At 38.1% G+C, this 17,748-nt stretch overlaps 1 protein-coding gene across 3 annotated transcripts; it reads right to left on the minus strand.

Moving 5' to 3' along the window:
* Window positions 1–449: 449 nt before the first annotated feature.
* On the minus strand, window positions 450–16,098 carry caprin1b (cell cycle associated protein 1b). Of its 3 annotated transcripts, none has more exons than XM_016680573.1 (18): window positions 15,955–16,097; window positions 13,839–13,994; window positions 13,335–13,397; window positions 13,154–13,240; window positions 12,836–13,074; window positions 12,667–12,749; window positions 9,899–10,075; window positions 9,764–9,816; window positions 9,603–9,686; window positions 7,689–7,865; window positions 6,636–6,744; window positions 6,492–6,553; window positions 6,326–6,418; window positions 5,008–5,154; window positions 2,529–2,682; window positions 2,261–2,437; window positions 1,107–1,213; window positions 450–1,009 (listed from the first exon to the last, which is right to left on the minus strand). In XM_016680573.1, the coding sequence occupies exons 2-18, from the start codon at window positions 13,992–13,994 to the stop codon at window positions 923–925; spliced, it is 2,055 nt and encodes a 684-aa protein (XP_016536059.1). In that variant the 5' UTR covers window positions 15,955–16,097; the 3' UTR covers window positions 450–922. The 3 variants fall into 3 exon arrangements, with proteins under 3 accessions (XP_016536059.1, XP_007569855.1, XP_007569856.1); XM_007569793.2 differs by having other exon boundaries at window positions 2,261–2,440; XM_007569794.2 differs by lacking the exon at window positions 5,008–5,154 and having other exon boundaries at window positions 2,261–2,440; window positions 15,955–16,098.
* Window positions 16,099–17,748: the final 1,650 nt, after the last annotated feature.

Below are 17,748 nucleotides of genomic sequence, written 5' to 3' on the forward strand. Positions count from 1 at the left end.
ACATTATTTTTTTTCTAAGTAAAACTAAGTAAATTTACAAATTAACCCAAACATCATAGTCAACTATTTTCATTCATGTTTTGAGTGTAAGGCAGTTTATGAGAAATTCGGTTATTTTAGCAGTACAGAATAAAAATGTAACATATTTCCTCTTACAAACCATCTTTAACAAGATTTTAAACCCAAGAATCCTTCAGTTTTATCAATGCGCACAACTTTCATTATTCCTAATCTCGAGTTGAAATTTTCTTGATTACAGTTCAAATAAATTAAAATATATTCAACTTTTAATTTTGATACTATGTAAATATTTTCAGCTCCTCTAAGAAGCTAACAAAGCCCACACCAGTTTGACCCATTTTTGGATATTAAAATACTTTTTGCAATTGTTTCTGGTTTTATACACAACTAAGATATTTTTTATGTAAAAACTCAAAGCTGAAACATGATTATGCAACACAACTTTATTGAAACTCTTGAAGCAACATGAATTTACAAACAAGAATACGGGAGCTTGTTAAACAAAAAGTCTTCTTTCTTTGAACCAAAATGACAGAAAAGAACCGAAGGGAAAGAAACTCCCATAATTTGGACCAGCAGTGGCAGGTGCATTTGTTAATAAAAAATATATATTTATATATAACTTATGGAATCTTTCAAGTTTACAGGACTGTTGGTACACACGGCTGGTGTGAACCAGTGATTGGGTTCACAGCTTACCTTGTGTTTTGAGCTTTAAATGATTTATTATTTCCAGATATCAAAGCTCGCATCACTTTGATTGAAGAGACAGAAAGTAAAAATACCACTGATAAGGAACAAAGAAATCAGAGCAAACATGAGATGGGGAAATGCATTCATGAATTTTAAATTTTTCAGTGTGGTGCAAATTTTTCAGTCACAGTCATTTTAAAAGGCCATTTCAGGATCGAATTGCTTGAGTGCTGCTTCGTGAAACTCCTCTGGGTCCTTGGCCAGCTCCTCGCTTGTAGTTCTGTTGGTAACCATCCTTGATCGGCGGCAAAGAATAGAGACATTTTAGAAACTTTTCTGACAGCACATTTTGTTTTCACAAAGCCAGCGGGGACTCAAAGCTTCTTTCATACCCTCTGATAATTCCCATTTGGATAATCGCGAGGTGTGTTGAACTGGGGCTGTCCATATCCGGAGTTGGGAGTGCTGGCGAAGGGAGGGCGATAACCGTCATAACCACCTGGAAAAACCCCCAAAGATTTCCATTTAGCTCCAGAACACTGATGGAAAAACATAAGATGTGAATCTGTTTGGAACATTTCTCCACTCTGGGAAGTATTTCTCACTATCTGTCAAGATATTTAGGTTGCAAGAGAGATTTCAGCAGCTAAAGGAGGAACTGCATTTTTCATCTTTAAGTTTTCAACCTGCCCATCATTGGACAAGCTGAATGCAGGGCTGCAATAATCCCTCGAATGATTTGATTAAAAATATCCTCAAGGTATAATCTCTTGTCTCAATTCTATTAATTCGTATGAATCTGTTGAGGAAAAAAACTATGTTTTTAGTAGGATTGAAACAATTAACTGAATTAATAGTGATTCATTATTCAAACAATCTACTAATGTGGTCATTGATTAATCGTTAACTGGAGTTTACAGACTCAAAAAATGTCCATCTGCAGAAAAAACTAAATCTTGCCAAGTATTTTTGGTCTAGTTTCTAGTGCAAATATCTTAGTAAACTTGAAATAAGACAAAACTAACTTATGATTAACTTTTTCAGCAAGAAATAGGAGCTTGTTTTCAGTAATTAATTCCTTAACATTGATGAAAAAGTGCTTCTTCCATTGGCAGATCAACTTACAGCGAGACATTTTTCCCGTTAGGGCCGGGTAGGTAGGGTTAGGGTTAGAATTTGAAGCAGGTGAAACTAAAATGCCACCTGTGGAGTTCTGAGTAGAACATATTTATAGACAAAGGTTCTTTGTATCTTAAATGAGTGTGCTGATCTTTCAGCAAATGTTTTTGTGGTGTGAGGTCATCCCGGAGGTACATTCATGGCTGGGCTGAGGAGAACTGGGAACCAACTGATTACTAAAACCTGCATCTCCCAGACTGACTTTTACCACACTCCCAAATTTCTTTAAAGTATACTAGTACTGTATATTTTTTTTTTCTTCCCACGGGTTCAGTTAATCAACTGATTACTAAATTAGTTGACGATTATTTCAGCAGTCGATTAATCAGGATTAATTGTTTCAGCCCTGGTGCAGACGGGCGCTGACCTCTGAACCCGTTGGAGGCGCCTCTGTAGCCGTTGATCATGCCGCGGGCGTTTCTGGACCCACCGCGGCTCATGCCTCTGCTGTTGTAGAAGGACTGAGCCTGCCTGCCGAAGCCCGGGCCCTGCTGAGGAGGCGGCTGGAGGCCCCCGGTCTGGTCCTGGGCGTGGAAGGCACCGACCACTGGAGCCGGGCATCAACGAAAACACGAGTCACACAGCCGTCGATGACGTCAGGAATGTAAAACCAAACTACTGAAGTAGTTACGCACCAGACTGTAGCTGCTCAGACTGAATCTCCGTCTGCTCCACAGAATGCTGCGACTGGCTGCTGAAAGCCGGGTTGTAGCTGTTCTGGTACTGGTTGGCCTGGTTCAGGGCCTCGGGCTCATTAGCTGGCGGGACTGGGGCATTAAGGTTGAACACCTAACGGGACAAACAAAGGCCACATTGAGGCGAAGCCAAAACCAGAGGAAAGCTCACGGGTTCACTAGCTGTGATGTAAAACACGCTCTTCATTCACTGGATGTAAAAGAAACCCACAAATACAGCAGAGAGCTTCACAGAGCAAGCAGAAGAGTTGTAAAACAATTAATCCAGATTACATGTAATCTCTGATCACATTCCTGGATGGAAAACAACATGGCATGAGAACAGTTAATGCAAACAAACTAGCAGACACATTTTAGAATAAAACTAACACTTAAAATTTAAAACCTCCATAAATCTTAATCCAGACTCGACTTCTGGAAGCAAAATATTTCAAAAGCATTTTGTGACAACAAAACGATTTTATCGCTACAGGAAACAGTTTAAATACGCAGCATCTGATGAACGATTGCTGCAACATGAACCTTTTTCTTAACATGAACATGTCAAACTGATGTGGAAGGTAATTTTATTTATATACCACATTTTCAGCAACAAGGCAGTTCAAAGGGTTTTACATGAATTAGAAGGAAATACAAATGAAGCAACCAAAAGAAAGACAAAAACGTAAAAGTATAAAGCTAAATATTAGCTCCCCATATTTAATAAATAGTCTACTTATAAACTAATAATGGTTTCTCTGGATCTTCAGTTTGTTCTGGACTATTAAGGTATAAAACTAAATATTGGTGAAGTATAAAACTAGATGTTGGTTCCTGTCATTCTGGGTTGACTTCTAGGTTTGTAGAAAGCTCCATGTTTGACTCTTGTTCTGGGTTAAGTAATAAACTAACAGAAGTTTCTCCAAGTTTTGCTCTGATATTAAGCTAACGTGCTAAACTTATTGGCAACAGAAAAAAGATGAACTACTGTCAAAGTAAGAAGTGAAGATAATCCACACACCAGTAATCTTATGTCTGTTGCCAAGGCAACAAGAGCCGTTTGTGAGCATAAAGTTCTTCAGGAAAGAAAATTATTTATTTCTCAGTGGTTTTCACGTTTTATGCGGTTGATGTTTGTGGTGTTAAAGCATTTAAGTTACCCGACTTTACATTTTGACATTTACATTAATGTAGTGCAGTTACACCCTGAAAACGTTTGATTGAATATTTGCTATTGGAAATTTGTGGTTGTTTTTTTATTTTATTTCTGTTTTTAGGTTTAAAAGCAAAGAAAAACATCAAACATTTACAAAAGAAGATTGATACATTTTCTTCCATGGGATGTTGATGTTTGTGGAAAACGATGTAAACGAAAAGAGCACTTCGTTTCCAAAAAAAATTATGAGGGAAAAAATAAAAATACTGCTGATCTATGCCGTTCTATAGCAGAAATAAAATGCAGAATTTATTCCATGCATGCAAAAAAGCTTTCTTTTTTTTTGCACGGAAATTAGATGTTTAACAAACATTTAAATTCTCCATTTGTTATATCTAAATTTCTTTTTTAATTCTGCACTTTTTAAAATAAATTTTTCAGAGCCTTTATGGAAGGTCCAAAGAGCCACTGGTTGCAGACCTACTAGTCTTTTTTCTACGTTATAGAGAAAGGACTTATGTAATTACCGCATGGTTCTGTACTGCAAACAATTGATGGGAGGAAAATGCCTCCAATGGAGGACCGAACTAGAGCAGAAACAATGACCTCTGTCTGAACGGTACGAGTTTGAGTGAATCAAACAACCGGGCTTGAGAAGATTAGCTTTTAAATCCCTCAGCACAGTGCTGGTTTTTTAGGTTTCCAAACTGCAGTGTATTTCCGATGTCGTCTTCTAAAAACCGTTCTTTATTAATCAAATCTTACCATCACTACTTTTGACTAAGATGAAATGTGGTTGGAAACATACAGTCGTCACTTTTGGAGACTTTCCACTCAACTCCAAGCTGCCGTTTGCTCACTTTTATTTTTCTGTCAACCATTTTTAAGAGAATGACCAGAAATTATCCTGAGCTGCAGGCATGAACGCCTTCAAAACTGATGAGGAATACTGCTCCTTGCATCACCTGGATATTTAAAACAAATCTGCTTTAAACATGATGGGAAAATAAAGATAACGCTGCAAAAAGAAAGAGAAAAAAAACCAGGCATCCATGTTTTCTCATCAAATGTGCACTCTGGCTTTTTGCTAAGTCTTAAAGTCGAATCTTTGGCTGCACTCAGGCCTCTGGTGAAAAGCCAATATGAGCCCCAGCAGCTACTGACATTATGCCATGCAGAACAATGCAGACAGACACACAAGAGAAGCATGAGTTTGCATTCTTTGCAGTATGAGACTGGTTTGGCGTTGAGACAGAGAAACAGGAAGTATCATCACGGCCTTACTGTTTGCATTGACTGGAATGGAGCTGCATTGACATTGATGCCACTGCTGTGAGGAGCTTTGGAAACAGGCTGAAAGACCTGCGTCTGAGAGGCAGGAGGGAGGGCAGTGGAGGGGGGAGGCTGTTCTGACGACAATGACATGGAGGTCTGTTGCAGAGGGAGACACAACACACATTACATTTAGGGTTGGGATGGATATGTATGCTGCTGAAAGGCTGAGGCTGCAGTTTTAGGACAGATTAGAGGTTTTATTTGTTGTTGCTGCTGCAAATGAGATTTTCACTTCATAAAGTAAGACACAAGTCTTTTCCTTCTGTAAAATGTTTCTGCTAAAAAGCAACAAGTGAAAATGGACACCAGAGTGGTCAGACGCCGCTCTCTTGAAGGCAGAAAATTTGTTTCAACACTTTCTGCTCGTCCAGGTCATCAGATAAGGACAAAGCTATTCCAACCACGAGCTCCGCCATGACCATTTATTGATAAATTAGTCCATTATCTGCATCTTAAGACACTTTCCTGACAATGGTTTGCTAGAAATGGTTACAAAGTTCGTTCATTTTTTCCCCCACAGTAAAATTCAATAACTTTTTTTCAAGCATTTTCCAGGTAAGTTTTCAAACTTTTCCAGCACCAGACTCTGAAGATAAAGCAATACAAACTAAAGAAGAGCTTCAATTCACTATTTTATTAAATCATTTATTACTATTGTTAATAGCATCTTTTGATAGTATTCTATTACTACAGCAGGGACATGGTAACTTAAAATATAATAAAAGTTTTATGTTTCGAAATGTTTCTCTTACACACCACCTATGCAACCAACTGGTCTGAAAAAGGTACAAAAAATCTCATTAAGTTTTCTGCCATTCAACAAAAATTATTTTGATAATTCTAACTGACCTAAAACAAGACAAATTTTATCTGCTTTAACTTCAGACAGCGAGAAAAGTAAGTGATTTTTTCCAAAGTATAGGCTTTTAATCAAACGTCGGATGCAATCTAATGTTTGCATCCAACAAACGATGCAATCTTGTTAGATTGCAGTGGATTTTTTTAAGGGTATCAGAGTAGAATGGGGTTAAATGTTCATGCACACTCTAGAAGCCAAGCATTGTTGTCACTTCACTGCTGTACCACATGCACTAGTTTGAGGGTTTTTTTTTACTCTATTAAAATAAAATACCCCCATATTTATTACCGTAACTTTACAAAATGTGAAGCAGTTCAAAGGGTCTGAATCCTTTACCAATCTTAAAAATGAATAAATAACTTGATAATTTCCGTGGGACTGACAGACGCCAGAGAAAAGCTGCTTCACCTGGATTGGGTCGATTGGTTCTGTTGAGGGTCGAGAATCCGGTGTGTGAGAGGTCTGGTACAACGGCGGCGGTGTCGGCGAGACGATGGGGACCTGAAGACAACACAGCCGTTTCATATCGCCGTCACTATGGCAACCTGCATGGTGCTCATGGGTAGCTACTCACTTGTGTGGGCTCAGGCTGGACAGGAACAGAAGTGGGTTGCGTTGGCCGGGACTCGGGGTGACCTGCAACGATCGCACGTTAATCAGACGCAACCGGATTTCCCCCGTTAAACCACAACGCGGCTTTTAATCGGGTCAAACGTACCTGGAGGACAAACCATCTGCGGTACGTCCAGAGGCTGAGCAGGTTTCATGGGCTGTGCCGACACGATGGCGGGATCGATGGGCTGTCCGTCAAACTCCAACATGGAGTCCTGGGCGCAGAAAAACTCAGCGATAACGTACGACAACGACGTCACACAGCAGCTGCGTTTCCATTGACCACTTCACTGCGCAATTTCACATTTTGAAAATAAATGCTATTAATGGAGAAACGGCTATTTAAAGTAAAAAATAGCATGAGGTGGATTTTTCTGGCCGGATTGAAATTGGTTTATTTCTCAAAACTGCAATGGAAACACGAGTCACACGATCAACAACTGGATGTTTCTACTGACGCAAACCATGAAGAACGACAGGAAGTAGTTAGAGGATGACATCACAGGATGCTTTCTATAAGTGAACACATTTATTCACGTGTGACTAATTACTTAATGGATCAAATTCAAAAATACTTTGATCCAAAAGGGAAATGAAATGTTGTTGTAATGGTGCGTTTTCTTGCGTTATGCTCATCATGAAAGTTTCCGACACTTAAAATTTTGCTGGGTGATAAATTGTCGAAGGTGCATCAGAATTACTCGAGCCGTTGTTTTCCATCGCCGGACTATTTGTTGGACTCGTCAAACGCTCCAAATGGCGCCGCGCTAGACACGTAAAACAACAAACCCTGGACGCGCCTCCACATAGACTCTAAATGTAAACCAGGTGTGTAACGCGTTTGGTGTGAACGCAACTTTACTCATTAATTCAAATTCTGCAAAGAGTTATTAGAGGTAGTGATGGCTGTTGTAGTGGACAGTGTTACAGCGAATCTGGAGAAGCCTCTGACTGAAGACAAAACAGTCTCATGAAAATAATCAAGGAAAAAGTATTTCCCTACAAAGGCAAATAGAAAAATATCTCAATGAACGTACAGAGCTACTCCAACGTCCTGCCGCCCTGAGCGGTTCTAGAATAAATTGTGTTTCTTTGACATTAGTGGAATATTAACAACATTTTGCGTATGTTTAAAGGAAACGCAGCTCCTGTTGCTCACCTGCATGAAGTTGTACGTTCCCTGCATCTGTGCCATCAGGTCCTGCACCACCTGCTTGCGGACCATGGGGTCAGTCGGGGGAACGGGAGACGCGAGGTTCATGGGGTGGGTCTCCAGAGCAACAGGTGGCGCTGTTGGCTGTACGGGCTGCTGCTGCTGCTGCAAGGCACTGACGGCCTGAAAGAGTGATGAAATGTTTCATTAGCGAAAGCTGTTCTGAATTCACTTCCTCTGAGTGTTTCAGAGCAGAGGGATTTTACTCCAGACTCACAGCTTAGTTGGTGTAAAAGGAAACAGCAGTGATTAAAAAAAATATTCTGTTCTCATTAGCCTGTAAGATTATAAACAAACATTCCTAAATATGTGCTGCACAACACAATAATGTGTTACTTTTGCTCCAGGTTGTTTGATTCTCAAACTGTAACACACAAGTTCTGGGCTTCTTTTTCTCAGTAAATAAACTTTACTGAGTTTAATGCATTAAAATAATTTAAACAGAGAAATGTATTTCAACAGTTTATGGCTGACGGCTGTTGAAAAAGCCAAATTAGGGCTGGGAAATATCGATTTTATCGATTCGTCAACCTGCTAAAGGTCCGCCGTCTTGTTTGCAGGGATTTTAAAACTTTTAATTATCTGGGCTTTAAAATTCAGGTCAGCTCACAAAAAGGATGGTTGAAAAAAAAAACAGTTTTTGAAAGTATTTTAGGATATTTGTAATTTCTTTTTAAAAAAAGAAAGCAAGAAGTGATTAAAATTAGAAATTGACTTTGGTCTGAAAAAATTAGATTTTATTTATTTTCGCCCAGCCTTAACTCAAATTCATAAATTTTTCTTCACCAATCTTTGTAGGCCATAACCAGTTTATAACATACTTTTGTATTAAAACTGATCTTTTAGTTGCTCTTGTTTAATTCATTTTCTGATTAACTGAATTTCCTGTTTTCATTAGAAGCACAACTCTAAAACCACAGATAGTCTTGCATCAGATTCACTTTTTTAATGGACTTACTAAAAAAAAATCTCTATTTTAATTAGTTAAGTAGCATCTAGTTACTGAAAAGTGTTTTTCATGTCCAAATGATTCAAGTTTGGGCTACAGACAATAAAAGGAACGTTATAATAAATAAAGTCGCCTCTTCCTGCTGTGTTCGCCTGAAAACATGCAGCAGCAGATATTTCTACCAGAGCAGCTTCCTGCCACCACCAACGGCGATAAAACATCTAAAAAATGTTTTCTAGCCTCGTCGTCACAGAGGGAAGAAGATGTGGGAGAAAATAAACACCTGGAAATACTTCAGTGTTTTTAAAAACAAACAACAAAACTTCTAATGGGGCAAATCTTTATATAAAGTGCAGTGAGGTTGTATTTAAAAGACACCTGCATCCAGTATTAGCATAATATAACTAGGCCTGTCACAATGAAAAGTAGATCAATTAATTGTGAGATAAATTAAAAGAAACTCAATAATTTTCATTTGCATGATTTATAAAAACTGATAAAAGTCGTCATTCTGCTGCTTTGGTCTCAGCTGGACCTTTTTTTGAAAGATAATTTTTACAAACAATTCATTGTATTTGTCGTTTCTGTCGTTTTCTTTATTTATGTTGGATATTTAAAATGTCCTCCAGCTCCAGTGTTTAAATGTTCATTAAAATGTAAAGATAATTGGCCCTTGACACTGCCATTATTACGATTATATTACTTGAAAACAATATTATCATTTATCCAGGGACAATTTGTCGTCCAGCAAGATTTGTTATTGTGACAGACCTAAATATAACTCGTTAATGCTGAGCTACAAAACTCTTGTTGCTTCAAATCCATCATTTAAATCAGTTTTCCTCAAATTATTTTTACTAAGCATCTGCAAAACTCCCTACTGTAAAAAATAAAGCGGCTCTGCTACACACCTCGGGTTCCCTGGTCCACTCATCCGCCTGCTCCTTTTCACTGCCGCTGTAAGAACTGTCTGGAATGAACTGTCTGTTTATGAACTGAAACAAAACAAAACATCAATAAACACGTTTGGAAAGCATAAATAAAATACTTTTTTTTTTTAAACTAATCTCACTTCTGTGGTTTCCACTGTGAGAGCCTCTGTGAATTCCTCAGTGACTTCAGTTTCTGTCAAGTTAACGCAGAACGGTGAGCAGATTTCACTACTGGACGACTTGATCCTGGAAAATTATTTTTAGGAAGTCGCTACCTGGATCAGCTGTCTGCTCTTCTGCCTCTGACGACTCGGCGACTGGTGCCACTGCTGCCACTACAGCTGCCGGCTCTTCCTCCTCCTCTTCCTCACACACTCCGTTTTGGAGAGAGGCAGTCCGGTCAAAGTATCCGCTCAGCAGAACCTGGTCCAATATGTCTTTCAGTGCCTTGTCTAGAACAGGATTAACAGGGTCAGAATTAGAATTAAGATTCGTAGTAAACAAAGTTGCAGAAATTATTTCATAAGCTGTAAACCTTTACTAATAAATCTGAATTTGGACTGAATTTTTAAGTTTAAGCTGCTTATATTTTACTACTGGTTAAACATTCAGATCTTGGAAAGATGAATTTTTTATGCACTTTAATGCAAAAGAAACATATGTACACAATTTGATAATAATATATTTTAAACCTTGTGAAGAAAGTAGGCATGGCCAGCTACTTATCAATGTTTTCTAAAACTTCTTCCATCAGTTCAACTCCTGTCACTGGTTGGTTGATTTTTATGGAGTTTTTGAAATGCCATGTTTGTCAGTGATGAACATGAATTTAGACTCTGAAAGGTTTTGCTGCAAACCACAGCAGCACAAGCGCCATGCATCAGTTTCCAGAGAGAAAATACAGGAACAGCTGACGAGCTGATCGGTTCATTTCCCTCTGAATTAGTGTTAAACGTTTAGAAACACGACTTCATAAAAAATGCTATTAAGCTGAAAATTACACATTTACAGCTGAGCATTTCCTCTCCTACTCTGATGATTTATCTTTGGTGAGACGCTCCAAATATCTGCGGTCAGGAGAACTCTGAGCCATCACCCTAATCTGCCTCCACAGATTCTCTGAAATATTCAACTCTGGGGGGATTCAGTCACTTTAAAATCACTTACATTACTTCTGGACCAAAGAAAATTTAAACCTGAGTATGCCAAGTGTACGATTATATTTGGTCTTAACTTTATATTACTCACAGAACTAATTTAAAGAGGCAGTGTTATGTATTTTCCAACCATATGGTGTCATTTTATACCACAACCAAGTAACTATTTTACCTTCAGTTGTTATAAAAATGTGATATACATCAACTATGACTTAAAAAATCAACTTTGTAGTTTAGCACCCTGAAATTAGGCCTCTGTCTCTTTAAGAAACTCCTGCTTTCTCTGAAACCGCGTCATCACAACATGGCTCCTCTATTAACCCTTTAACAACATTTTTACCAGCTTTGCACAGAGAAGTAGCTCCTATAATGAGCCCAGAGATGCACAGTTCCACCAGATGTTTGCGAATTGATGCTGGCTAGTCTGAAGGAGCTGAGTGTGGGAGTCACGGCAAATAACATCGTAACAAGATGTACAGCTCAAAAAGTATATTTTACATGCTACTGCCCTTTTAAAAGAAAGCCTTTATTACTTAACACCATAAAGGAAAATTAAGCAAATCACAACCTTTAAAACAAAAACCAGAATAGTTTCAAATATGAAACCTTGACCAAAGACTTCTGCATACATGTAACATTTTTACACTTTACCCAGTTATTTCCTTTGCTTTGCGGCTCTTCATGCAAAGCAGCGGCCTCTGTAATTTGACCCCTACTTCTCCAAATGACCCCTCAATGAGGCGAAAGGGACTGCCTGGAGTTACAGCAGTGAACTGGGTCACCGTCGTCCCAGCAGAGACCGGACCAGGGGAACCGCAGGCGACGGGGCCCCTGGCACCATGCCCTGCTGCTGAGTCAGGATCAGCCTGCAGCCCGGAGCAGAATGCAGCAGCACCAAACCCGGGACCAAACCGCTGAGAGCGCAGGACGCTCACATCCGCTAAACCTGATCACTTCAGTCCAGCCGCTGCACACAGAGTGTTTTAACCAAAAACTCACTCATGGATGCACAAACTTTTAAACCAGCAACGCTCAGAAGCCTGAAACTGATCACTTGCAGTCGGCTACAACATGGTGAAAAGCGTCATGACGACGGCTGCACCAGCAGCCATCTGATGAAATAAAATGTCCTGCCAACTATTAGCACCAGCTGGACATCGAGTTGCATCAGTAATCATTAACAAAAGCAGTTTTGTCCATGTTTTCCAAGATAAATGCCAAAAAATTGTATTAATAAAAAACACGGCATTTGGTCAGCTTTAACTTATTATGATAAATGCATAAAGTTGAAAGTAGTTGAGATTTTACAGTTGAATTTCCAACACAAAGCTTATCTGTAAATATTTTCCTGTAATGTACCATCATTTTTAAATTTGTATTATTCAAAGACAATGAAAAGGTAAATCTAGAACATGTTAATACTCCATCAGCATCGACCCAGACGCACAAAGGGACATTTTGTACTGTAAAAATATTTTATTTAGTCAATTAGACTAAATATTGTTCTTTAGTTTAGTTTGTTCTTTAGTCTAAATATTTTATTTAGACTAAATATTTAGTCAGGAGATAACAGAAGCTCTTTCTAAGCCCAATTTATATAAAGATAATGAAACCAAGTCTGTCACAATAAGCAATTATTGCCAAATAAATTAAAATGAGCTTGATCATTTAATTTGTGAGGTTTTTGTTTCTTTTTGATTTACTCTTTTATTTTGGATATTTAAAATGTCTCCCAGTTCCTTTACAAGATTTTGAGAGAGCAAACTTACATTATTATGCCATTATCAATATATTAATTGAAAATAGTCTCAAAACAATGTTATTCTTTAGCACAGTAATTTGTTATTTTGTCAAGAAAAGCAAATCTGGAGCTGATCCAAACTTACATGTAGTTCCAACCACAGCCTTGTCCTTCCCTTCAAGCAGGTCCCAAAGGTGCACAGATGCTTCTTCGTACTGGTCAATCAACCTGCGAGCATCAGGGCTAACAGTCAGAATCTCCATGTTAAACGTAAAAAATAAAATTAGTTTTGCATCTCGCCGTCTTCCACCAACCTCACGCTCTGATCCCGTTCTGGTCCCACCAACTTGTAGAACTCATCAAACGTGGAAAGGTCTCCGTCGGTGAGGAGCGGCGAGCCTCCCACGCCCTGCTTCAGGTCCTGCCGCACCGCTTCGTCTCCCAGCCGGTCAAGGACAAACTGCAGCTCAAGGACGTTCTTGAGCCGCCGCTGCTCTGCCTCCTCTCGCTGCAGCTGCTCCCGCCGTGCAGACTTCTTCACCACCTTCTGGAGCTGAGGACGAGGAGGATCAGTTAGGAAAAACTGGAACGGACACAACTCTGAAAGAAGAAAAGGAAAAAAACACTCTTACATCTTGTCCCAACGTAATAAATGTCTTGTGCAACTCTCGGGCAAATTCCAAGTTGTTCATGACTTCTTGGTACTTGGAAAGAGCCTCCTAAGAACGTCAAAGAGAAACAAAAGGTTAAAAATGAGAAACGATTGTACAAATACTAAAACAATTAGAGAATGTTGCCCTTCTGTGTACATACCAGCTGGTCCTGGTTGAGACCTTCTCCCTTGTTCTTCCTGACTTTGTAATCATCCAGTTTGCTCTGCGATGACGAACCAACAACACAGCAGATGAAGTAGTTATAAACTTAACGCAAATGATGCTTTTTGTTCTGGATCATTCAGAATTTAAAAAGGATTCTCAACTGTTTAAAGCCTTTACCAACATTTAGTTTTATATTTCTAAATCAGGGTGAAAACTTCAGAGCAAGATCCAGAGAAACTCCTATTAGTTTATAAATTGTGGAGGATTTTTAGCATCAAAACACAATAAAGACTTAATTTTACTGTTGCGTCAACCTTCCAACCACTCAGGCCTCCTGTTTCAACTCTATTCAGCAGCCCAGATCCAACATTTAGTTTTCTACTTCATGACAAATGGAGCATTTTAAAGTGTAGTTTTTCTTTTATTATTGTTGTTTTTCTTCTAATTCATATCTGGACTGCCTTGCTGCTAAATAAATAAAACTTCTTCTTCTTCTTACCTTCTTCTTCTCCATGTTGCGGACCTTCTTGTCGATGACGCCCAGCACTTGCTTCAAGACCTCGGACTGGCCACAGCCGCCCATCGACCCTGGAGCGGATCCCACCTCTGGACTGGCGGACTGCACGGTCCTGTTTGCATTCATAGCTGAGGGCATCTAGACATACGACGAGAAAATACAACATGTGACGATGATAACAAAACATTTCACTCACAAAATGTGTCTCATCTGTATCAGCAAATGTCTGGGGAGACAAAATCAACTGGAGCTGCTGTGAGAATAATAAGTACAATATAAATATTCACTGAATTTACATAAAACAGGTATTGTCTGTTGCTTTAATAGAAGTAAAACAATGTTTTCTACCACTACTAAAATACAAGATAATACTGATTGGTTTTACTGTGACTGTAATAGTAAACTAAATATAGAATAAATGAAAATAAATGTTCTTATTGTGGAGAATTGTATAATCGTTTACCATTTTATAGAGCTACAAGTAGAACAAGCTAATATTAGCCAGTTAGTGGAGCTATCTGCTCAGGTAGCAGCCCACAGAGCTTGTGAGTTTCCAACCATTGTCTTTAATTCTCATAGTAACAAATAATTTTGTTCACTTTCAGGGGTAAAAAGAAAGATCAGATCAATGTTGGAGAAAGGGGTTTTGAGGCATAAATTAGAACAATCTCGAAATTCCATCATTTTCTGATAAATTTTATACTGTTTCTGCTAAAAATGTTGAAGCAAGAATATTCTCTTTTATATTATAGTCCTCTGGGGGAATAATTGTATAAAAAAAATCCATCAAGTCAGACTTACAAAACAAAAGCAAAATCACCACCCTTGGTGTTTTGTTTGTGATTACTCTTGATTAGCTTCTGTGGTTAGCTTCAGATGTTTTTAATGTGCTCTATAAGTCAACTTTGACAGCTAGAAAAGGCCTCATTGTTAACCTCTTCCATGAACGCAGCATCATTTTAAAATGTGCTTTACCTTCTACGCTATTACTCCTAATATTTCTCAGACTAATTTTATAAAGGCAGAGAAAATTAAAATTGCATTAAACTACAGAAGCTGTATAATAGTGTGGTTTTGTGAATGTAATATTTAAAATCTTACATTTTAAATACCAGAAACAGGCACATAAATACAGCACAAACTGAGGGATTTGGCTGCTAAGCTTTTATTGTAACCTCCAGTTTGCCAATACATTGACAAAGAAACTAACTGCATTTTCTTTTGGGGGACAACGTTAGGTTATTGTGGGTGCAGGTGATTTTTCGTTGTGACATCAGCACTGTACAGATCAGGCAGGTTGGTGACTCGGGTTTAAATACCAGAACAGTTTCATGACTCGATGTTCTTTCTGTCAACACATTTCAAACGTTAGCCTGAACGTTCTTCTTACATAAACAAGAGATCAAGCAGATACTTAACAATGAGAACATAATGGACGTTTTCCAGTTGATTTGAAGTGTCAATAATGTGGAAAAAAATTCTAATCAACATAACACACTATTTACTAACCATCTCTGTCGCTTCTCTATTTGTATTGTACTCCGATAACACGATTCTGTTTGAACATTTTAAAGGAAATTGATTTGTCCAGATTGAACATTTATGTAGATGGTGCTAAACTACGCATTTAAAGCAGCACCTTAAGAGGAACATTGCTTCCGAAAGTAACTGTTATAGGACTTGACGATTCAATCAAGGAAAAACGACCATACTCAAGTTGATATATGTTAAGTATTAGCTTAGATGTATGGAATATATAGTTTCGTAACACAGGAACTGCTCCTGCTAATCAGACGATATCTGTAGCAACCTGGTAACTTTCGATTCAACGGTTTAGTATGAACAGACGTCTGGAAATTACATAATAACATGGTATAAACGTATAATTCCGCCAAAAAGCACTGTAATTATCTCAACAGTGCGGTCAAGCCGCCTGCTTTTGCCTCGTTTAGGTAAAAATGGCCCTGGCCGCACCACCGTTAGCACACAGCGAAGACTTAGCATTAGCTCGCCTGGCTGATGTTAACACCAACGCGTGTTGACCACCAGCTGGTCGGGAACCTCTTTTCCTCGACAGCCCGACTCCCGATTCACCCACCTTGTTGTTATATATCCTCGGGGAAGCTTGATAGCTTAATTTAGGTAAAAGGCCAAGTTGTTATTGTTGTTGTGTTGCTTTTTATTTTTCTGTTTCACTCTAATGTGGGATCCGCCCGGCCGGCCTCACCGACAACTGAGACGGTTAGAAAGGAGCAGAAACTCTTTATAAAGACCGAGGTTCCTCTTTAGCTCTTCAAGATATGCCTGAATAAATACGGCAAAATTAAAACAAGGTACGAAAAAATATTAATGAATCATAATAGTTCACATACTCATGATGGAAAATAATCAATTTATTGTTTAAAACAATAAATTGTTTTAGATGGTAACTGATTAGTTACCATCTAAAGGACAGGCACATTTTTATTTGTGGACAGGCACAACTTTCAACATACTCGTCAAAAAATCTGCACAATCATTAGCTTTGATTAGGCTGTATAGTTTCCTGTAGGAATAGGCATTTCATATGCCTATTAAATATTTCTTACTTCATACGTTTTACAATGTAGATTTTTTTTAATGTGTTATATTTTATAGGTGTTTATTTGATTAGGTTTATATTATGCTATATAATTATGTTATATGACATTGTTATTTTGGTATAAAACTATATAATACTGATGACAGTATTAAGTGCACTTTTTAACTTGTGTATATATATATATTTTCTTTCTTTCAAAAAATAGAGCATAGTTTTAAAAACTGCAGACAAAGTTCACGTGAATATTAATAACATTTGCTTTGGTTATTTGCTTATTGGGTAAAACTTTTCATTTCAGCAAGTAGATTCAATAATAATTTCTCATGTAAATATCAACAAATTATTTTTTTATTTTATTTTATTTCATTTTAAACTTTTGACATCTACTTTCACATAAAGCTTTGATATAACAGTAGGTGGCAGTGAAGCACATCAATAAGAAAGGAAACATGAAGGCGAGGTTCAAATTGAAACTTGGCTTGTACAAATATCCACCAATATTTTTTTGCTTGTTTTAGTTTTATTTAAAATTTTATTGGACTGAGTTTACAAAGCAGATTAAAAAATACTCATCAACGTTAAGAAAAGAACCAATACTAATGTTAAATGTTTATTGTGAGGTCCTCTTGTGTCATTTTTATGAAACTACACTTTTATTACATCCATTTTCAAAGAGAAATAAATGTGCCTGAGGCATTTTTGAAAGAATGTTGTTTTGCCAAATACAGGAAGCAGTTAACATGGCTGCACAGCTATTTGATTGCATTGTTCCATGGAAAGTGTTTTCTTTCAGGGATAATACTGATTAGGGGAGGCACCCAAGGCCAAGAGAAGCTCCCTTTCAGCGAGTGACTCATTTCCTGCCAGGCTGCAGCATTTCAGTCGAGCAACAGCTCAGTCAAACACCCCAGGGTGGCTCCTTCCTCAGGCCCCTGACCTTTAAAGCCAACGTTGTCAGGACAAAAAACAAAGCTCTCCAGTCTGCACATTTTGATGAACAAGAAAACATTTTTACAATTTTGTCAGTTCAGGAAGGGCACTGAAAGAGCAGCCGGTTACTATCACACTTCAATCCAGACAGGAAGCCGTTGGTTTTGTTAATGCTGTAACAGAGTTCATGATGTGAAAGACAGGGATAAAAACAACGTCCTAATCAACTCCGTTTTGAGTGAGAATTTGGATGGAGATGGATATACGCTGTGAATTCTCCAAAAATGTTAAATATAAGAGTTTTACTTTAGATTTCAAATTGTGGAACTTATAAAAATTCTTCTGTTTTTATGTTAAGTTTAGTTAACAGGAAGGTGGACA

This window comes from Poecilia formosa, unplaced genomic scaffold (genome assembly GCF_000485575.1).
Source record: "Poecilia formosa unplaced genomic scaffold, Poecilia_formosa-5.1.2 Scaffold246, whole genome shotgun sequence".
In the NCBI taxonomy this organism is placed as follows: domain Eukaryota; kingdom Metazoa; phylum Chordata; class Actinopteri; order Cyprinodontiformes; family Poeciliidae; genus Poecilia; species Poecilia formosa.